This window comes from Phyllostomus discolor, chromosome 13, assembly GCF_004126475.2.
Source record: "Phyllostomus discolor isolate MPI-MPIP mPhyDis1 chromosome 13, mPhyDis1.pri.v3, whole genome shotgun sequence".
In the NCBI taxonomy this organism is placed as follows: Eukaryota; Metazoa; Chordata; class Mammalia; order Chiroptera; family Phyllostomidae; genus Phyllostomus; species Phyllostomus discolor.
This window is the reverse complement of record NC_040915.2, coordinates 7,053,612-7,077,133: the sequence shown is the minus strand read 5'-3', so window position 1 is coordinate 7,077,133 and position 23,522 is coordinate 7,053,612. Positions and strand designations below refer to the sequence as shown.

General features: G+C 35.6%; 1 protein-coding gene across 3 annotated transcripts in view; it reads left to right on the top strand.

Moving 5' to 3' along the window:
• Positions 1-23,522, top strand: part of AFF4 (AF4/FMR2 family member 4) — a 92,296-nt gene that overhangs the window by 35,190 nt on the left and 33,584 nt on the right. For 2 of the 3 annotated variants that reach the window (XM_036014859.1, XM_028527393.2), the window contains one exon: positions 2,152-2,238. The exons of the other annotated variant lie outside the window; for it this stretch is intronic. In XM_036014859.1, coding sequence (XP_035870752.1) covers positions 2,152-2,238 — 87 coding nt within the window. The remainder of the gene's footprint in view (positions 1-2,151; positions 2,239-23,522) is intronic. 3 annotated transcript variants of the gene reach the window in all.

Here is a 23,522-nt window from a genome sequence, read left to right as displayed (position 1 = left end):
TCTGTTTTTTTCCTAGAATCCTAATGAAATTCCTCTTCTCCCTATATCAGACTATCAGAAACCACAGTAATAAACTCTTTCCTTTGATTTTCATATGGCACTCATTTTTTAGTTCCCATGTGTATAAAAAGCCAAGGGAGCATATATCTTTTCCCCCAAATCCTCAAACATGCAATGGCATACTAGAAGAAATCTTAGATTTTCTCACATTCAATTATTTCTTTGATGTTCTTGACAATTTATTCTACATTTCATTTATACAGGGTGGCACATGGCCTGGGGGAGCGTTAAATAGATTTTTTATTGAGGGTATTTTGATGTTTGAGGTGTGAAATGCCAACACTGAAAACCTGGGGTGTATGATTTTCTGTTTTCTCCCCCTTCCCTCTGCGTAGTGTGCACTGAACTTCAGGTCCTAGTGCCCTTCATGTTTGCTTGATAGTTGTCATCATACTGTTTCTAGAAACAGGCTTGAAGAATAAAAATTTTTAATGTAAAAGTAATACATGTTTACTGTAAAAAAATTTGTTAATTCATATTTTAATTGAACACCTGCTATGTGTCAAGCACTGGGGATACAATGGTGATAATAATGATACTGTTGCACCCTTTGACCTGGCATTCTAGAGCAAGATTTAGGAAATCAGCTATGTAGTATTATTTCAGTAAGTGAAATACCATTAAAAAATAAAGCACCATTGTAATGATAAAGAGCAATTACAGTGCAGGTGGCTGTTCTGGCTCAAGCAGTAGAGACTGTGTCAAGCACCTTTGTCTTTTGCCCCTTCTGTTATTCTCTTGCCACACCTTTGGGTGTAGCTACGGTTAACTATTTTCTAGAGATTTGTTTTTAAGATTTTACTTATTTATAGAGAGAGGGGAAGGATGGAGAAAGAGAGGGAGAGAAACATCGATAATGCAAGAGATACATTGATCGGTTGCTTCTTGCATGCCCCCAGCTGGGGACTTGGCCCACAACCCAGGCATGTGCACTAACTGGGAATTGAACCAGAGATCTTTTGGTTCACAGGCTGGCACTCAATCCACTGAGCTACACCAGCCAGAGATAGAGGTTTTTTTCATATATAAACATTTATTGTGATTTGCATTTGTCAAATAATATACCGTGGACATCAGTGTTTAAATTTCTTATTTTACTGTCTGCTTGGTGTTCTGTCGTATGGGTGTCTGGTAATTTAATTATTCCTGTATTGTTGGACATTTAGGTTGCTTCCATTTTTTAAGTGTGAGCTGCTTGAATGTGTATCTTTATATGTGTGGATATAAGCTATAAGGTAAATTCCTAAAAGTTACAACACCTTTATTATATTTTTTCCGTACACCTGATGGTTTCCTTTGACCTAAATGCCAGAATAAATACCTTCCTCCTTATTCCAAGTCTGATACCTCTCTCCCCCCTGTTCCCCTAACATGCAAATTGTGATCTTAATCAAACCTCTACTTGGACTTACTTGGCATATACTTTGACAGAAGGTGTTGAATAAAATCAGACTATGGCTTTGCTTGTTTGTCTTCCTGCTCATGTGCTTTAGATAATCTCTGTTCCGAATTTCCTGACCAAAATTTCCTGTCAGTGAATGGGCTCTGTGGCCAGACTTGTAGGATGAAATTGTGTTCCTTACTTACTGAGTGTGTGACCTTGAATAAATAACCTCTGTGCTTCAATTTCATCCTACATAGACTAGGATAGTAATGGGATTTACCTCATAATGTCATTGTGAGCACTACATGAGTAATAGACATGTAAAACACTTACCACAGTATCTGGCTCACTATAGGTGCACAAATGTTAGCTGTTTTTATTATTTTCCCAACCTCCCACAGCAAGCTCGTCCTTGGTAGCATTTTACTATGTGCCTTGTATTTGATTACAGGCTGATTTCTGTAACTATTCACAGGTTTCATCATCTTAATTCAAAGCTTCTTGAAGCCAGAGAGTATATATTATTTTTATTACCTGACCCATAGTGCCTTGCACACAGTTGTGCTTAATTAATATTTATTGATTAAATATGTGTACTTTGGGAGGAGCAATCATGAAACCAGCATTTATAATATAAATCTGGTTTTTAGCTGTGTAATTTTTATCCTTGACCTGGTTGAAAACAAACTGTAATAATTACATTTCAGGAGATGACGCATTCATGGCCTCCCCCTCTAACGGCTATTCATACACCATGCAAAACAGAACCTTCCAAATTTCCTTTTCCAACTAAGGTAAGTAAATAAAATGTGTCTTTGATACTATAAGAAAACTCAAAATGGCTTGACTAAAATTACATGAATTCAAAATTGTCTTGCCATTCCCATTCTAGTGGGAGACAGACAACAAACAAGAGAATAAATAGATAAGTTCAGCAAGTAATAACTGCTATGAAGAAAATAAAACCAGATAGTGGAATCAAGAGGGATTTACATGGAGAGGTACTTGAAAAGGTTTGAAGGCAATATGGGGAAGAGACTTTCAAGTTTGTTACGAACTATTAATGGTGTTCTAAGGTTATAGGTGGTAAGATTTTGTTGAACTGTTGTCTGAGAAACTCCTTTCCATAGGACATAGAAACCGTCTTTATGTCATTTGAAAAAGGTTCCTCAGACAAAAATTCCAAAGCCAACTTTTTTTTTTTTTACATTAAATTGTACAAGAATACATTCTCCTTGTATAGTTTGACCAGGTCGTCAAATAATAGCCTTCCTCAGTTCTGCCTTCTCCATCTCATTGGAGTTCCTTTCATACATGCCTTTGTAAGACTTTTGCTTTCTTTAATCCTCACTCTAGGATATATTTATTGTTTTAGGGGGGTGGGAGGGAGAGAGAAACATCAGTATGAGAGGGAAACATCCACCAGTTGCCTCTTGTGTGAGCCCCAAACTGGGGATCGAACCTGCAACCTTTTGGTGCAGGACAACACTCCAACCAACAGAGCCACCCAGCCAGGGCCTTTTGTAAGACTTTTCATATGCATTTACACACATATGTATGTAATAATTACATGTAGCCATTTTCTCATCAATTTCTTTACAGATTATTCTGTATTTTTAATCAGCAATAGATCTTAGAGAACTTCCTTGTTATCACACATATATATCACCTATGGATTATAAATAGATAATATATTGCATATAGAGGTATTTCATCTTTTCAAATTGCATCAATGGTGTAAATGTATCTTATTATTTAGCCATGTCCCTTTGGTTGCCAAGTTTTCATTTTTGGAAATTTTGCATTAGTGGATATCTTTGTTCATGCCATTTTGTGGGCATGCAAGTTTCTTTTGGGAAAAAAGCAAGAAGTAGAATTACTGTGTATTAAAAGCATATGGTTAATATATACTCTCATATTCCCTCGATAGTGTTTGTATCAGTCAGTGCTCTCACTTGTATTCCCTGTTTTTCATCTCATGCACACCCCCATTTGTTATTTTAACCACCAATCTTTTGGATGAAAAATGGCATTCTGTTGCTGGGATTGCTAGTGAAGTTCATCACTTCTATGCATTTGCCACTCCCTTGATTTCTATATGGCTGAATTTGTCAATTTCCTCTAATCTTTGGGGTTACGTCTTTCAGCTATGAGTTTTAGGATTTCTTTGTTTTACATTGTTTTGTTTGAATTCTGGATTCCAGTATTTTCTTTTGCTACATGTTGCATATATATTTCCCAGAGTCCTTTTGAGTTGTATGGTCTAGAACAGGGTGTCCAACCTGCTGCCTGTGGGTTGCATGCAGCCCAGGATGGCTATGAATGTGGCCCAACACAAAATAGTAAATTTACTTAAAATATTACCTAGTTTTTTTACTAAGTTTTATTACCTAGATACATACATTTTCTATATTAGTGATCACAAACTTGGAACCTGCTCAACTATTTTAAAAGATTATCAAAAGCTGCATAATTAGGGTTATTATGTGAGAACTTTTTTGCTCATTTGTGGTGGCAGATATCATGAAAATTATGTATGGAGCTTTTTTTTTGCTCATCAGTTTTCATTAGTGTTTGTATATTTAATGTGTGGACCAAGACAACTAACTCTTCTTCCAGTATGACCCAGAGATACCAAAAGGTTACACACCTCTGGTCTAGAAGGTTTTAATTAAAAAAAAAAGATTTTATTTGTTTATTTTTAAAGAAGGGAGGGAGAGGGAAAGAAACACTGATGTGCAACGGATACATTGAGAGGTTGCCTCTCCCACGCCCACAACTGGGGACCTAGCCTGCAACCCAGTCATGTGCCCTGAATGGAAATTGAACTGGTGACCTTTCAGTTCACAGGCTGGCGCTCAATACACTGATCCACACCAGCCAGGGCTAGGAGGTGTTAATTTTGATGAGTAAATATCTTTTTCTCTCTTGTAGCTTTTGCTTTTTAATTTCTTATTAAAGAAGACTATTCATTCCATAGGATTATAAACACATCCTTTTACTTTTCTTTTAGTGTGATTGCAGCTTTGTTTGCTATGTTTATGTTTAACCCAATTGATTTTTGTGAATGATGTTAGGTAGAGACACAACTTTCTGTGTGTATGTGCGCCACACCACTCTTCTACTCACACCTGATCTTAGCCAGAAGGCTGAGAAGCAATCTTTTACTTTTGAAATGATCTTTTACACATGAAAAATGCATGTGTATTTAATATACAGTGTGAGTTTTGATAAATGTATGCACCTTTGTAACCACTACCCTGATGAAAAATTATAACATTCCCATCACTCCCAAAGTTTCCTTACATTCCTTTGCAGACCACCTCACTCCCACCACTGGCCCCACACAATTGCTGATTTGTTTTATGTCATTTTAAATAAGTTTTAGTTTTTTTGAATTTCATACAAATGGAATCCATTCAGGTGTTTGCTTCCTTTGTGTATGTGATTACCTTCTTTTGGTCAGCATATACTTTTGGAATTCTTTCATGTTCTTGAATGTATCAGTAATTTGTTCCTTTTTATTTGTGTTGTATGAAAATACCAAAATTTATCCATTCGCTTGTTGATTGACACTTGAGTTTTTCCCAGATTTGGACTATTAAGAATAAAGTGTAAACATGTACTTACTTACAAGTTTTTCTTTGGGTAAATACTGAGTCATATGGTAAAAAGTAGAATTACTGCGTCGTATTTTTTTTAATTAAAAAAATTTTTTCAGTCCTCACCTGAGGATATGTTTTTATTGTTTTGAGAGAGACAGACAGACAGACAGACAGCAATTGGCTGCCTCCTATACATGCCCACAGGGGATTGAAACTGCAACCCTTTGGTGTACAGGATGATGCTGCAACCAACTGAGCCATTTGGCCCAGGCTACTGGGTCATATGTTGGATACACGTTAAATTAATACTAAACTGAAAACTATTTTTTCCAAAGTGATTTTATCACTCCTACTTCTCCCCACTCCTGTCCCCCAGCAGGGTATGATAGTTTGTTTTCTGTCCTTGCCTTCATTAGGTATTGTCAGTCATTTATTTTTAGCCATTTTACTGGGCAGGTATATAGATATCTCATTTTGGTTTTAATTTGGTATTTCCCTGGTGACAAATGACGTTGAACTTTTTTTGTGAGCTAATTAACTGTTTTTTAAAAAAAGGTGTCAGTTCAATCTTTTGCCTTTTTTGTGTGGGTGGTGATGGCGGCGGCAGGGTTGAATATTTTGTGGGGTTTTAAGGTCTTTGGTTTTGGTACCAGGGTAGTACTGGCCTCCTAAAGTGAGCAAGGAAGTGTTCCCTTATCTTTACTTCCTGAAATAGTTTTTAGAATGTTAGTATTAATTCTTTTTTGAGTGTTTATTATAATTCAACACTGAAGCTGTTTGGACCTGTAGAGTTCTTTATTGGAAGGTTGTAAATTATAAATTCAGTTCCTTTGTTGGTTATAGAGCTATTCAGATTTTTATTCCTTCTTGTGTGCATTTTGGTAATTTGTTTATTTCATCTAACTAGTCAAATTTATTGTCATAGATTTATTTATAACATATACTTATTCTTTTAATGTGCATAGGATCTATAGTGAAGTCCTTTCCCCCCGTGATATTAATGACTTGTGTTTATCTTTGATCATTCCAGCTAGAGATTTATCACTTTGAGTGATAATTTCTGAGAACCATCTTAATTTTTCTCAGTTTTCTATTTCTTTGATTTTTGCTTTTACTGTGATTATTCTTTCTACTCATTCTGGGTTTTATTTGCTTTTCTTCTAATATCTTAAGGTGGAAAATTAGATCATAGGTTGTAAATATTTCTTGTTTTAAGTATTTAAAGCTTCTAATTTCCCTCTTAAGCCCTGCTTTAGTTGTATCTCAAAAATTATGATATATAGTGTTTTTATTATCATTCAGTGAAAAATATTTCCTATTTGACTTTGATCCATGGGTTACTCAAAAATATGCGGTTATATTTTCAACTACTTAAGGATTTTCCAGATACTGTTTTGTTAGTTCACTTCTAATTTATATGTGTTCTCTTCAGACAATATGTGCTATATAATTTCAGTCCTTTTAAATTTAAATGTTGATGGCCTAGTATATGATCTTTCTTAGTGACTGTTTCATGTACACTAGATACAATATGTTCTATATTATCAGTAGATCAAGTTGGTTGGGAGTAGTTAAGTAATCTGTATTTCTACTGACTTTCTGCCTACTCTTTCAGTTACTGAAAGGAGAGTGTTGACATCTGTATCCCTATTTGCAGATCTGTTTCTTTCTTTTTTGTCTGTTTTTTAATTCATGTATTTGCAGCTTTGTCATTAGGTTATAACAAGATTGCCATGTCTTTCTGGTGAATTGATCCCCTTTTTACATTATAAGATGTCTTCCTTTATATCTGGTTTTAATGCTTGTTTTGAGATTTCCTTTATCTGATATTCAAGTCTACTTTGTCTGATATTCATATATACACTCCAGCTTTTTTATTCTATCTCTTGTATTATCTAATAGCTATGCCTCTTTTTTAATGGTAAAATTAAAGCTTGAATTTATTAGAAGACTTTGAATATAAGTTCATAATTCTGGGGTAACAGTTTTATTGAAATATGTGTCATTCAGTTCATCCATTTAAAATGGACAGTTCACTGGTTTTTAGTGTATTTAGAATTGCGTAACCATCAGACAGTTATTTCAGAACATTTCATCACCCCAAAAAGAAACCCTGCTGAAGGGTTTTAGCAGTTACCCTTCTATTTCTTCCAGCCATTGCCCACCTCCCGGCCCTAGGCAACCATTAGTCTTAAGTTATCTCTCTATAGATTAACCTATTCTGGATTTTTATGTAAATGCAATCATACAATATACAGTCTTTTGTGACTGGATCTTTCACTTAGCATGATGTTTTCAAGGTTCATCTTGAACCCTGTGATAGTATGTATCAGTACTTCATTTTTTATGACTGAATATATTTTATTAAAGGTTTTTAAAAATTATTTTTAGAGAGAGGGGAAGGGAGCGAGAAAGTGCGAGAGAGAAACATCGATTGGTTCCCTCTTGTACACACCCCAACCAGGGCAAACTGGCGACCTATTGCTTTGCGGGATGATGCCCAACCAACTGAGCCACACTGGTCAGGGCTGACTGAATATATTTTACTGTATGGATATATAATACTTTGTTCATTTGATTGACATTTGGATTGTTTTCAGTTTTTGGCTAGTAAGGCAAATGCTACTGTGACATTTGTAAAGTGTTTGGGTAGACAATGTTTTCAACTCTCTTGTTTATATACCCAGGAGTGGAAATGCTAGATCATGTGGAAACTCTGTTTAATATATGAGGAACTGCCTAATGATTTTCTGAAGTGGCTGGTTCATTTTTCATAACCCACCAGAAGTGTGTGAGAGTTTGAATTTCTCCACATCCTGGCCAGCTTCTTTTGGATTATAGTTAGTGGGTGGGTGTGAATTGGCATGTCATTGTGGTTTTCATATTCATTTCTCTGATGGCTAATGATGCTGAGAATCTTTTCATGGGCTTATCAGCCTTTGTGTATTTTATTAGGTGATATATCCAGATATTTTGCTGATTTATAAGTTAGATTGTTTATTTAACATTAAGTTATAGGAGTTCTTTATGTATTTGGAGTGCAGCCCCTTATCAGATGTATGATTTGCAAAAGTTTTCTCCCATTTCTTGATGGTATTATTTAAAGGCTTTATATATTTAGTTTTAGAGCAAGGGGAAGGGAGGGAGAAAGTAAGAGAGAGGAGGGAGACAGGAAGGGAGAGAAACATCCATTGGTTGCCGCTCTCATGTGCCCTCACCAGAGGTGGAAATGGTAACCCAGGCATGTGCCTTGACCAGGAATCAAAATGGCGACCTTTCGGTTTATGGGATGATGCCCAACCAACCGAGCCACACTGGTCACAGCTTGATGGTATTCGTTAAAGCACAGCAATTTTTAATTTTGGTGAATTCCACTGTATAAATTTTTTAGTGTCATAGCTAAGAAACCATTTCATAATCCAAGGTAACAAGAGATTTATACCTATTTTTTCCTAAGAGTTTTATAGTTTTAAATATTATTGGGTTGTCTAAAAAGTCCATTTAGGATTTTTCCATAAAATGAAAGACACATTTTTCATTTTCACCAATAACTTTATTGATTTGGATATTCTGAGTATGTCAGCTGTCTCCTGCGTGGAACAATGCTGATTAGTCTCAACCTTACCTGGTTTACCTGACTGTGGAGCTTCGTCCATTGAGAAATCTCTGACTCGAAACTTCTCAAACCACTTTTGACATGTATTATCAGTCACAGCATCTTCTCCATACACTGCACAAATCTTTTTTTATGTCTCAGTTGTGTTTTTACCTTTTTTGAAATTATAAAGCATAATATGCCAAAGATGTAAGTTATATCTGCATACAAGTGAAATTATATTGGTATTTGCTTTTCTCTGTCTGACTTATTTCATTTAGCATAATAATATCCTCTGGGTCCATCCATGCTATTGCAAATTGTAAGATTTCATTATTTATTATGATCAAGCAACATTCCATTGTATATTGTTTATTGATGGGCACTTGGGTTGCTTCTGTATCTTCACTGTAAATAACACTACAGTTAACATAGTGCACATATATTCTTTGCAATTAATGTTTTGGGTTTCTTCATATATATACACAGAAGTGAAATTGCTGGGTCATAAGGCAGTTCCATTTTTAATATTTTGAGGTATCTTCATACTGCTTTCCACAGTGGCTTCATCATTCTAATTTCCTACCAACTGTGCGAAAGGGTTCCCTTTTCTCCACATCCTCGCCAGCACTTGTTGTTTTTTAATTTATTGGTGGTGGCCTTTCTGACAGGTGTGGGGTGATATCTCACTGTGGTTTTAATTTGCATTTCTCTAGTGATTAGTGACATTGAACATCTTTTTATATGTCTGTTAGTCACCTCTATGTCCTCTTTGGAGAAGTGTCTGCTCAGGTTCTCTACCCACTTTTTAATTGGATTGTTTGTTTTTTTTGGTGTTGTGTGAGTTTTTTATAAATTTTGGCTATTAACCCCTTATCAGATGTATCATTGACGAATATGTTCACCCATTCAGTGAGCTGTCTTTTCATTTTTTTGATAGTTTCCTTTGCTCTATAAAAACTTTTTATTTTGATGTAGTCCCATCTGTTTATTTTTTCTTTTGTTCTCCTTGCCTGATGAAATACATGAAAAACAAAATATTACTAAGAAAAATGTCTGAGATTTTGCCATCCGTGTTTTCTTTTAGGATTTTTATGGTTTTGAGTCTAACATTTAAGTCTTTAATCCATGTTGAGTTTATTCTTTATGTTGTAAGAAGGTGATTTAGTTTTGTTTTTGGCATATATCTGTCCAGTTTTTCCAAAACCATTTATTGAATAGACTGTCTTTACCCCATTGTATGTTACTCCCTCCTTTGTTATATTTTAATTGATCACGTAGGTGTGGGTTTATTTCTGAACTCTCCGTTCTGCTCCATTGATCTGAGTCTGTTTTTGTGCCAATACCACACTGCTGTTCTGATTACTATGGCCTTGTGTAGGTGGACACCAGATAGCGTGATACCTCAAACTGTTCTTTTTTCTCAAGATTGCGGTGGCTGTTTGGAGTCTTTTCCAAATAACTGTTGAATTATTTGTTCTAGTTCTATGAAAAACACCATTGGTATTTATACAAATTGTGTTGCACCTGTAGATTTATTGGGGGTATGGATATTTTAATGGCGTTAGTTCTTCCTGTCTGTGTGCATGGTATATGCCTCCATTCATCTGTATCTTCTTCAGTTTTTTCTTCAGTGTCTTACAATTTTCCAAGTACAAGTCTTTTACCTCCTTGGTTAGATTTATTCCTAGGTTCCTATTTTTTTTGTTTTTCTTTTCTTTCTTTTTTTGTGCAATGGTAAATGAGATTACTTTCTTAGTTTCTCTGCCTATAGTTCATTATTGGTGTATAAAAATCCAATCAGTTTCTGAATATTTATTTGTATCATGCTACTTGAATTCATGTATTGGTTTTAGTAGTTTTTAGTGGAATCTCTAACCGTTCTCTCTACGAGGTCTGTCCACAAGGTATCCAACCATGTAATAGGAAAAATAGAGACATTTATTGAAGAAGATACAAGAAACATTGAACATAGGACAATGACACATGGGTCCCCTTCAAGGTAGGCATCTTGGGACCTCACATAATTCTCCCATTCTACATCAGCTGCCCCATTGTATTTACCTGAATCTCATCAACAGTCTGAAATTTCTTCCATTTCAAAGGTGATTTTAGTTTTGGGAAAAGCCAGAAGTCACAGGGCGCCAAATCTGGTCTATAGGGGGCCTGAGTCAGCTAGATGGTTTGATGTTTCACCAAAAAAGCTCTCCTCAGGACATGATGCATGATTGGGCACATTGTCGTGATGAAGCTGCCAATCACCAGTTGCCCATAGCTGCAACCTTCTGAATCATCCAAATAGTTTCCATAGAGGAATGTTCAAGCTTAATGCAAAATTTGGTGCAGATTTGTTGCTCTACTTGCTCGGTCATTTTGAAGGCAATGGCCACACAGCACACATGCTCACTCAATGGTGTCTACTGTTCCCACTGACTAGTACAGTGAAGTTGTCATTGTTCATGCATGTGCATTCCAGTCCACTCTTCCTGGCTGCCAGGTTACACTGATGTCACGCAAACCATTCTCATCATATTAACAATGACTGGGCTTTTTCTGGACAAACCTCGGTGTATAGCATCGTGTCTTCTGCAAATAATGGCAGTTTTACTTCTTCCCTTCCATTTGGATGCCTTTTATACTTCCTTCTTGTTTGTTTGTTGCAGCTTGGGCTTCAGGTACTGTGTTAAATAAGAGTGGTGAAAGTAGACATCCCTGTCTTGTTTATTAATGGAAATAATTTTAGTTTTTCCTCATATAGTATGTTAGCTATTGTTTTGTCACATGTGGCCTTTATTATGTTGAGTTATGTGCTCAGAGTTTTTGTCATAAATAGTTGCTGGATTTTGTCAGATATTTCTTATATTTTTAAACAGTTGAATATCTTTTCAGTAGTTTTATTGAGGATTAATTGATATTCAATAAACAGTACCAAGAATATAAAATTGGGTGAATTTTGGCATATGTATACACCTGTGAAACCATCACCTCAGTCAATATAATTAACATAGCAATCACCACCCCTCCAATTTTTTAGTGATTCTTTATAAGGCTGTTTTCCTTCCAGCTTTGCCCCTTCTGTCCACTACTTTGTTTTGCCACTATAGATTAGTTTGAATTTCTGAGAACTTCGTGTAAATTATGTACCTTTGTTCTAGTTTCTTTCATTCCACTCAATTATTTTGAGATTCATCCACATTGTTACATGTATAAATCATTGTTTTTAATTGCTCAGTAGTGTTCAATTTTATGATTATATAGTTTATCATTCTTCTATAGATGGACATTTGTATTTCCATTTTTGGCTATTAAAATTGCTGTGAATGTTTGTGTACAAGGCTTTGTGTGGACATATGCTTTTAATTCTCTTTGGTAAACACCTTTGAGAGAAGAAGTTGGGTATCTGATAGGTGTAATATTTAACTTTTTAAGAAACTTAAACTGTTTTCCAAAGTGGTTGAAAACAGTTTGAGTTTCAACATTTTATATTTCTGTCAGCAATGTATGAGTGTTCTAGTTGTTCCACATCTTACCAATACTTGGTATGTTCAGTCTTTTAAAGTTTTAGCCCTACTAGAAATTTTGTAGGGATGCCTTACTGCAATTTTAATTTGCATTTCTCTAGTGACTAATGATATTCATTGTCTTCTTCATGTACTTATTTGTCATTTTTATGTCTTTTTTTGTCTGTTTGAATCTTTTATCCATCACTTATTTGATTGTTGTCCTCTTCTTAGTGAATTTTGAGAGTTGTTTATAATTTCTGGATGCAAGTCCATGATCAGATATGTGGTTTGTAAATTTTTTCACCAATATGTGGCTTACCTTTTTATTGTCTACACAGTGTCTTTCAAAGGACAGAAATTGCTAATATTGGTGAAGTCAAATTCATCAATTTTTTCTTTCGTACATCATGTTTTTGGTATCTAAGAAATATTTCCTTAATTCAAATTCTATGCTGTTTCCTAGATTTTCTATAGTTCTAGGTTTTACATTTTGATCTGTGATCCATCTTAAGTTAATTTTTGTACGATAATAAGATATGGGTCATATTTCTTTTCTCTCCTTTAATTTCTCTTCTTTTTGGTATGTGGATGTCTAATTCCAGCATCATATGTTAAAAAACCTTTTCTTTCTCCACTGAAATGCTTTAGCAATTGCAGTTGAACATATCTGTGTTGTAGATTTCTGACTATGTTTGGTTTCATTAATTTCTTTGTCTCAGCACCTCTACCACGCTGCCTTGATTATCTGATATCAGATCCTCCAATTATATTCTTATTTTTAAAAATCGTGATTTTTCTAGGTCCTTCCTATGCACTTTCATATGAATTTTACAATTAGCTTATCAGTTTCAGCATAAAACCTTTATGAAATTTTGATAGAGATTGTGTTGGATCTGTAGCCACTTTGGGAAGACTTGACATCTTAGCAATATTGAATCTTCTGACCCACAAGCGTTCGTTTATCTTCTCAATTTAGGTATAATTTAATTCCTGTCATTATTGTTTTCCATTTTTCATTGTCTAGGTCTTGCACATCTTTTATCAGAGATGTCTCTAAGTATTTAATTTTGATGCTATTATTAATGGTATTTTATAAATTGTGCTTGACTTTCCTTTGCTAGTTTATAGAAATACATTTTATTTGGAATTTTATCTTTCATCTTGCAACCTTTATACATTTTCTTAATTGTAGTAGCATCTTTGGAGATATAGAATTTTATAATTGGACAATCATGTCATCTGTGAATAAAGCATGTTACAGTTTTTTCTGTTTCAAACTGAATGCCTCATTTCTTATTCTTGCTTCATTTCACTGGCTAGAACCTCTATTACAATGTTAAATGAAGTCATGAGATTAGACATGTGTGATCATAGACAGGAAAGAATTCAGTCTTTCACCATTAGGTATGATCTTAGCTGTGAGATTTTTGTAGCTCTCATTTATTAATTGAGGAAGTTCCTTTCAATTCCCACTAACCTGAAAGTTATTATCAAGAATGAATTTGGAGTTGGTTGAATGTTTTTGTTGGATTTGTGATATAATAGGATTTTTCCTTTTTCTTGATGTGTGTATAACATGTGAATTACCTTAGTTAATTTTTAAATTTAAAATCAGTGTAACATTTCTGGTTAAAAAAATTTTATTCTGCCTTATGTAGTTTTGAATTTGATTTTCAAAACCTCTTTCTAGAAAGAATTTTTGTATCTATGTTTCTGAGGGATATTGGTCTGTAATTTGTTGTTTTTATGTGTCCTGGCTTTGGTGTCAGTAATTCTGATTTCATAGAGTGAGTTGTGACATAACTCCCTTCTCTTTAATTTTCTGGAATAGTTCATGTAGCATTGGTATTATTTATTCCTTAAATTTTTATTAAAATTCACCAGTGATACCCTTTGGAAATTGAGCTTTCTTTGTAGGACAGGGAGGGAGATAGGGAGAGAAACACTGATGTACAAAAGAAACATTGATTGGTTGCCTCTTGCAGGCCCCCAATCAGGAACCTGGTCCACAACCCAGGCATGTGATCTGACCAGGAATCGAACTGGCAACCTTTCAGTTTGCAGGACAACACCCAACCCACATATGCACACCACTCATGGCTAAAAAAAATTCTTGAGGTGGAAACTAAGGTCATTGATTAGAGATCTTTGTAATTTTCTACTCTACACTTTTAGTATTATTAATTTCCTTCTAAGTAATGTTTTATCTGCAACCCACAAATCTTAGTATGTGTTATCATTTTTATTCAGTTCAAAATCCCTCTTGATTTTTTTTCATTCCTTCGTTCTATGGGTTATTTTTGAAGTGTCATTTAATTTCTAAATGTTCCATGTATTTTTTGTTATTGATTTGTGGTTTAATTCCACTGTGATAAATACTTCATGTATACTTAAAGAGAATGTATATTCTGCTGGTATTGAATGTTGTACCCTATAAATATCAATTAGATGAAGGTAGGTTATAAGATTCAAGTTTTCTGTTTTTGTTTTAATTTTAGTTGATCTATCAATTATTGAGAGTTGTAATTAATCTCCAACTATAATTTTGAATTTGTTTTTGCTTATCCATTTCTTTATACTATTTAATCTCTGTTGTGCTTAAGTGCATAAGCATTTGGAATTACCATTGCTTTTGATGAATTGACCTCTTTATCGTTATGAAATGATCCCTTTTAATCCTGCTAATATACTTTGTCTCATATTAATAGAACTGTTCCAGCTTCCTTTTGATTACCCGTTTCCATCCTTTTAAGCTGTCTTTATATTTAAAATGCATGTCTTATAGGTAGCATATCATTTTATCTTGCTTTTTAAAAAATCCAGTCTGACACTATACTTTTTTATTAGGGTATTTAGGTCATTTACATTTAATGTGATTATTGTTATGGCTGGGTTTAAATCTCTGTCCTCTTGCTTTTTATTATCTACTTGTCACATCTAGTCTTTGTTGTTGTTGTTTTGGCCTTCTTTTGTGTTGAGTATTTTTCATTCTTACATTTATTTTTGGCTTATTAGTTATAACTCTTTGTATTATTTAATGTTTGCCCCAGGGTTTATAGAATATGTCTTTAACTTATCAGAGTCTATCTTCAAGTAATAGTGTACCATTCTTTTCTAATACTTATGAACCTTTCTATATTATGCCTACATTTCTCCCTTCCTAGCATCTGTACTGTTACTACATATATTTTGCTTTCATGTAAGTTATAAACCCCACAATACTGTTACTATTTTCCATTTAAGCATTCTGTTATCTTTTTAAAATATTTAAATAACAGGAAAAAAGTCTTTTGTATTTCCCCAGATTTACCATTTCCTTTGTATTTATCCAGGTTCCTCTCTGGTATTATTTTCCTTCTCCCTAGAGGCCTTTCTTTAACACTTCTTTTAGTGCTTGTTTGCTGGTGGTGATGAATGCTTTTAGCTTTTTGGTATGTCTGAAATAAATAGTTATCTCACCTTTCTTTTTAAGGTATTTTAATTGGATGTAGAATTCTATGTTGAATACATTGCTCTGCTGTCTTCTGGCTTGCGTTGTTTTTGATATGTAATTTATTGTCATTCCTTCTGTCTTTGTGATGTGTTTTTTTTTCCTTCTGGCTTCTTTTCAGATTATTTTTTGTTACTAATTTTAAGCTCTTCAGTTAAGATGTATCTTAGTGTGATTCTTTTCTTCTTACTTGTGCTTGTTTATTTATTAGTTTCTTTGAACTTTGGGTTTATAGTTTTTATCACATTAGGAAAAATTTTGCTCCTATTTTCTCAAAATATTTTTCTGTATCTTCTCCTCCCTTATTCTCTTCTTCAGGGACTTTATTTTTATTTCCTGGTTTCCACTGATTTCTTTTTATTTTTAAAATATATTTTATTGATTATGCTGTTACATTTGTCCCGGTTTTTTTTTTTTTTTTTTTGCTCCCTTTTGTTCTTCTCCGCCCTGTATTGCCCCTCCCACCATCATTCCCCTACCTTAGTTCAAGTCCATGGGTCATAACATAATAAGTTCTTTGGCTTCTCCATTTCCCATGCTATTCTTAACCTCCCCCTGTCTATTTTGTACCTACTATTTATGCTTCTTATTCCCCGTACTTTTCCCCCTCCCTGCTCATAACCCTCCACGTGGTCCCAATTTCTGTGAATATGTTCCTGTTCTAGTTGTTTGCTTAGTTCGTTTTTGTTTTTATTTTTTTAGGTTCAGTTGTTGTTAGTTGTGAGTTTATTGTCATTTTACTGTTCATATTTTTTGTCTTTTTCTTAGATAAGTCCCTTTAACATTTCATATAATAAGGGCTTGATGATGATGAACTCCTTTAATTTGACCTTATCTGGGAAGCAATTTATTTGCCCTTCCATTCTAAATGATAGCTTTGCTGGACAGAGTAGTCTTGGATGGAGGTCCTCGCTTTTTATGACTTCAGATATTTCTTTCCAGCCCCTTCTTGCTTATAAGGTTTCTTTTGGGAAATCAGCTATTAGCCTTATGGGAACTTCTTTGTAGGTAACTCTTTTCTTTCCTTCTGTTGTTTTAAGATTCTCTCCTTATCTTTAGTCTTGGCTAATGTAATTATGATGTGCCTAGGTAAGTCTCTCCCGGTACTTCAACCCCCACAGGTTTTTTCAGTCAGAGGTTTGATGCTGTATTTCCCTACACTGGGACCCTGGGTTGTGCGGTTTGTCTTCCTCCCCAGTTGTGCTTCCTTGGGTCCAATTTCTTTGAGTTTCCTGGACTTCCTGAAAGTCTATTTCCTTTGCCAGATTAGAGAAGTTCTCCTTCATCACTTTTTCAAATAAGTTCTCGGTATCTTGCTCTTCCTCTTCTCCTTCGGCCACCCCTATGATTCAGATGTTGGAATGTTTAAGATTGTCCTGGAGGTTCCTAAGCCTCTCATTTTTTTGAATTTTTGCTTCTTTATTCTGTTCTGGTTGCATGTTTATTTATTCTGGTCCCAACCATTGATTTTAGTCCCAGTTTCTTTCCCTTTTCCTGTTGGTTCACTTTGCATAGCCTTCATTTTTCCCTCTATTTTGTGTCCATACTCAACCAATTCTGTGAGTATCCTGATTACCAGTGTTTTGAACTCTGAATCTGATAGGTTGGCTATTTCTTTATCACTTAGTTCTATTTTTGGAGCTTTGATCTGTTCTTTTTTGGCTAATTTTTTTGTCTCCACGCAGCTGTTTTGTTGTAAGGGGTGGAATCTTAGGGGTGAGGCAACCCATGTCTCGCTGAGTTTTGGTGCTGTATGTGAGGGAGGGGTCCAAGAGGGAACAGTGCCACTTGTTCAGCTCTCTGCTGGCTTTCAGTCACTTCCCCTGATACCCACAAGCAAAATGGACCCTTCTGATGCTGATTCCCAGGTGAGTGGGTTTGCATACGTTCTAGGACCCTGTGGGTCTCTCCAACAAATTCTTCTGTGAGGCTGGGAGTCTCTCCCGGTACTTCAACACCCACAGGTTTTTTCAGTCAGAGGTTTGAGGCTTTATTTCCCTGGGCTGGGACCCTGGGTTGTGTGGTTTGTCTTCCTCCCCAGTTGTTCTTCCCAATTTATCTGCACGGAAATGTGGGGTGGCTGGCTCCACCAGTTGCAGCCTTGCTTGCCCTGGTCCTCCAGCCTGCCACCTTGCTGTGAGTCTTCTCCACCCAGCTGCCTGTCTCTGCCCCTCCTACCAGTCTGGATGAATGTTTCTTCTTTAACTCGATTGTCAGACTTCTATATGGTTCGATTTTCTGGCATTTCTGGGGGGTTTTTTGTTTGTTTTTAAATTTGTTGTCGTCCTTTTAGTTGTGCAAGGAGGCAAAGTGTATCTGCCTCCATCTTGGCAGGAAGTCTCAGGGACTTTAATTACTTGTACATTAGGCCTTTTGAAGTTGTTCCACAGCTCAGTAATGTACCATTCTTCCCTTTTTTTTTTTTAAGTTTTTTATCTTTTGCTGTTTCATTTTGGGTAGTTTCTATTACTGTATCTTCAGGTTAAGTAATATTTTGTTCTACAATGTCTAATCTGTTGGTAATCTCATTTAATATATTTTTGATTTCAGAATTGTGGTTTTCATCTCTATAAAGTTGATATGTTTATGTGTTTATTTATTAAACAGATACTTGTAAGCTCTCACTGTGTTCCAGGTATTAGATTTGACAATGTAGTATTTATTGGTGACACAAACACTTTTGGTTAGAAAGTGGAAGGCAAAAGAATGATTTCAGGTGGCTCACAAGATGTTGGAGACTGTGAACACATAGATTTTCTTTTGATGCATTGTCTGTAAAGGGGAGAAGAGAAATGTGATTTCAAGGCGGGTATGGTGATGTCAGGTGAGTATTTTTATAAGATGATGAGGGTATTTTATCATATTTATATGCTAATCTTAATGATTTAGTAAAAAGGAAAAAACAAATGACAGATGGGAGAGAAAGAAGGTAACCTTGAGAAATCTTCACAAGAAAGGTTGAGATTCAGCACCCAAGTAGAGGGTGTTAACCTTAGTGTAGAGCACACTTTGGTCATCCTTCATCACAGGGAAAGCAGGGTGAAGTTGGTGATACACTGGTAGATTTTCCAGTGGTAGTTGGGAGCATGCTGAAACTTCTGACTGCCCTTGCACATATTCACGGTATGCTTGGAACCACTCCTGGCAGTGTTCTAGGTGCTGTATGTATAGCACTAAACCATTTAGATGTTGCCCTACTCTAACTAAGCTTGGTATTTAAAGAAGCAATTAGAATAGTATGTGACAATGCGTAGAATAGTTCCTGGCACTATAATAGCTGTTCAGTAAATGTTTGTTCACTGAACTTTTATTGAATATATGTGCGTACACACACATTACATACACATATACTGAGGTAGCTGTTTAGATTTTTGGTATCTCCTAAATATCTCAGCTACTTACTGATTATTGCTTCATTTGGGTTGCTTTTACAGGTCAGGTTTTGTGTTTTTGTAGCTCATCTCAGTCTCTGAATTTTTCAGTGACTACAACTTCATAGTTTAAAGCCTATAGGAAGCCTAAATAGGTAACTTTTTCTCCTTGTGCACTAACCATATGGACTAGGTCCAATGGGAGGACAGAAAAGGGACAAAGCTTTGCTACGCAGGAAATTTTGAGATGGCATCCTAGCAAAGATCACAGTGACTGGTGCTAGAAAAGGAAGTGTGGGAGTTCTGAAAGCACAAGGGAAGATGAGGAACACAGCGGAGGGGACTCACACCCATTGGCAGAAAGAGCAGTTTACAGGCGGCCAGTGGTAGGTGACAAGTTGAGTTGTGAACATGTTTGAGGAACTAGTTTAGTGAATCCGTATTATCCACTTGAACATCCTTGATATATTCCATTTAAAAACAAAGAAAAAATTCCCTGTATTCCATGTCATTCTCCAGCCACTCCTCTTTAAACATAATAGAGTGATTCATATCCGCTGTCAGTATTCTTCCTCCACCTCACTCTTCAGTCCAGTCTGATCTTGTTTCCACACTTAATGCCTCACGAAGACCATTTTTATTAAGATTATCAATGGCCCATTTGGACAAATCCAGTTAACATTTTTCTTCTTTTTTTAATCTTCATTGGGCTTCTCATGAACCCAATGTTGTTTTAACTTATTTCTTTTCTCTCACTGTACATTGTTTATACAGATTTAGTTTGTTTCTCTGACCATTCCCTTTCCTCCTCTGGGTCTACCTCTACCATTAAAAGTGTAAGTTTTTCAAACCCTGGCTAGTGTAGCTTGGTGAATTAAGCATGGGCTGCAAACCAAAGTGTTGCCAGTTCAATTCCCAGTTGGGGCACATGTGCCTGGGTTGCAGGCCCACCTCCCCAATGGGGGGACCATGTGAGAAGCAACCACACATTGATGTTTCTCTTTCTCTCTGTCTCCCTCCCTTCCCTCTCTCTAAAAATAAATAAACCAGCCAAAAAAACTCAAGTTTTTCAGGCATTGTGCTAGGTACTATAAGAGAATACAAAAGAAGAAATGTGTTTTGCCTCAGTGTGTCAAACATTTAGTTAGAGAAGTGAAATAGGACAAAAGAAAAAAGAATTACACATTAGTGTTTAATCAGATGCACAGTTGTCAGCAGCATACTTAGACCTAAGTTGTCTTCTTTTTGAACTCTATCCCTCATTACCTAGGTATTTCACAAATTTTTATCTTAAGAAAAATGTTTATCTGAATTGCAGATACAATATATCCAGGTATTTACTTGACTTTTCTTAGATACTGAGTTTCAAGTGACCATGAGACATCTTCCGGGGAGAGCCATGATTCTCCCTGCTAGTTCCCAATAAAAAGCAAACAGAAAACAAGCATGCCCCTCTTCTCTGTTTCTCATTCTGGTGACACCAGAAGAACCTCGTAGGGGTTATATTTGACACTTTCCTTGTCATGACCACGGACTGTCACAAGTCCCAGTGATTTTACCTCCTTTAATGCATTCAGTTCTACTCATTTTCCTCTATCCTCGTTACCACTGTGTAAGTCAGTGAGCTCCAAAGTGGAAAGCATATACCTTAGTGTTGTATGCATTGAAGACTGGGTCGGGGGGAATGAAAATTTTGTTATTTTTAATTCTAAAAAATCCTTATTAACTTTTTAGTCATGGTAGGGGGAGAAAAATCAGTTAAGTGTTGTTTCTCTTGATCTGAATGGCAGAGGGCCCCATTTTATTTTAGACATGTGAGATATTCCAAGAGTTTAGGTCTTCCTGTTGTGGAAAGGTTGATAGACTTGCTCTCCTTCAGTTGCTCTTCTTAGCTGTAGTGTACTGCAGGTTTAAGAGTGTTTGGTTAAGATGGTTTACAGATTATATTAACTGGTTTTAATTCAGCAGTCTTCACTAATGCACCAGTGGCTTAGAAATATACCTGCAGTGAACTTACTGAATGAAAATGACACTAAAATGCATTTTCAAGCAAACATGGAAATGGCAGAGTTGATATTTACCTTCTCCTAGGATCTGCCGCAGTGTAGAGTAGAAACAAGGATGCTATAAACAGAAGAAAAAAAAGACCCCTATTATCATTATTGGCTTGACTATGCACTTACATCTTTAACCTTGATTTTCATGTATAATATACCTTGAAGTATTAGTGATATTTTGAGTTATGTGATAATTCAGTTCAGTTCTCAAATATACATAAAAATTCAGTAAAATTTTATTAAACATGTCTCTTGATGTTGCCCTCAGTGTTCTATACTTTTGTTAAAAAATTTGGTCTTTCTGCTTTTGTGAAAATGACTGAAATGTACAGAAAGAAACAGCAAACATACTAAAATGCATTACTTAGGAAACTATTGAAACAAGCTTAAAAAAACAGAGCTAGAGATTTAGGACACAGCTATTAGAATAAATCATAACATTATGCAAAATGAAATAAACCAGTCAGAGAGAAAGACAAGTACCATATGATTTCACTCATGTGTGTAATCTAATGGAGAAACTGGTTCAACATGCAAGTAGAGTCAGAATCACAGAGAGAGCAGGCTGACAGCTCAGGGTGAGGGTGTGGAGGGTGGTTGGGTGGGTGAAGGTGTTGAGCAAAAAGAAAAAAATGAAAATTCAGGGATACAGACTACGGGATGATGATTGGTGGGGTAGAGGTGGAAGAGGAAGGTGAGTGGAAGTGGAAGAAGGAATAGGAGAGATAAATACAATTCAAAAAAAAAAAAAGAAAGTTGCTGGGTACTGTCCACCAGCTCCCCACAAAAAGAACAAATCATGCATTGTACAAAATTAGCTGTAGTGGATGACACTACAGGTGCTTCTGGTAGTCTCCATTTGTGATTATCTGTTACATTCTTTTCAGTTACAAAATACTTAAAGAGCCACTATGTTGTGTACCACTCAAGGAAAGATAAAACAGAAGATAAATCCTAAAGTATAATAATTTCACCTCCTTCCTTCCCAATCCTGTCTCCTCCTTTTCTCATGGAGAATGTCTGTGACACTCCTGAATATCTTTCAGAACAGGTAGAAGTTCACTGTTATTTAACTGCCTCATTTAAAACAAAATAATCTCATTACTATATATTTTTTATTGTAGTTGAGAAAAACTGATGACTTTACACACGCACACTTTAAAGATTTGGAAACAATTTTCTAAATTTAGTGGGTTTTGAGTCTATTTGGTAAAAATATTGAAATATAGTCTTTATTTTCCAAAAAAATCTGATTATATCAGTGAAAATTGGAAACCTACTAGCTTGGTTTTGAGAGAAACCTTTGCACAATTAAGGTATAGGATTGAAATTTGGTATCATGACTTAGTTAAGTATAGCAATTCTTTTATTTGTGTAGTAGTGTCTTTGTAGTATCCATTGAAGCCAAACATCAAAATAAGCCATTTAAAAACATTCTTGTTGACTCTATTGGGGTTATATTGGTAAATAAAATTATATAAAGTGTGTACTTATTTTTTAAAGATTTTATTTATTTATTTTTTAGAGAGAAGAGAAGGGAGGGAGAAGGGGAAAGAAACATCAGTGTGTGGTTGCCTCTCAAATGCCCACTACTGGGGACCTGGCCGGCAACCCAGACATGTGCCCTGACTGGGAATTGAACCTGCATCCCTTTGGTTTGCAGGCTGGCACTCAGTCCACTGACACATACCAGCCAGGGCTAAAGTTTGTACTTCTGTAATACATCATTGTATTGTGTGCTCACCACCCAAACAAAGTTAAGTTTCTTTCTATCACCATTTATCCCTCCTTTCTCTTCTTCTATCTGCCCCCTCATAAACCAATGTTAGTGGTAAACTTTGAAACACTATTTTTTGTGTGCAAGAAAAATATTATTGTCATTAATATAATTTAAAAATCAATCTAAAATATTTTTTCACTTTTTCCGAGCCCTGTAAAATTTCAATATTTTGGTCATATATATGTGTTAATTGACAATGAATAAAATACAGAGTTGACTTTTATGAGGATTTTTTAAAAATCCGTGTATTAAGTGGATCCATACAAAGACAAATTTGTGTTGTTCAGGGGTCAACTGTACATATTTTTGAGATACAAATGCAAAAATTTTTGCCCTGGCTGGTGTAGCTCAGTGGATTGAGCTCGGGCTGCAAACCAAAGTGTTGCAGGTTTGATTCCCAGCCAGGGCACATGCCTGGGTTGCAGGCCATAACCCCCAGCAACTGCACATTGATGTTTCTCTCTCTCCCTCTCTCCCTCTCTCCCTCTGTCCCTCTCCCTCCCTCCCTTCCCTCTCTAAAAATAAATAAAATCTTTTTAAAAATTAAAAAAAAATTTCTTAGTGATGGGGAGTACATGATCAAAAAAGCTTGAACCCCCTTTGTTTAAACTATAGTCATTTCCAGCTTGGACCGCTGTGGTAATCTCATTGATATCTTTACTTCCATGCTAGTTTTT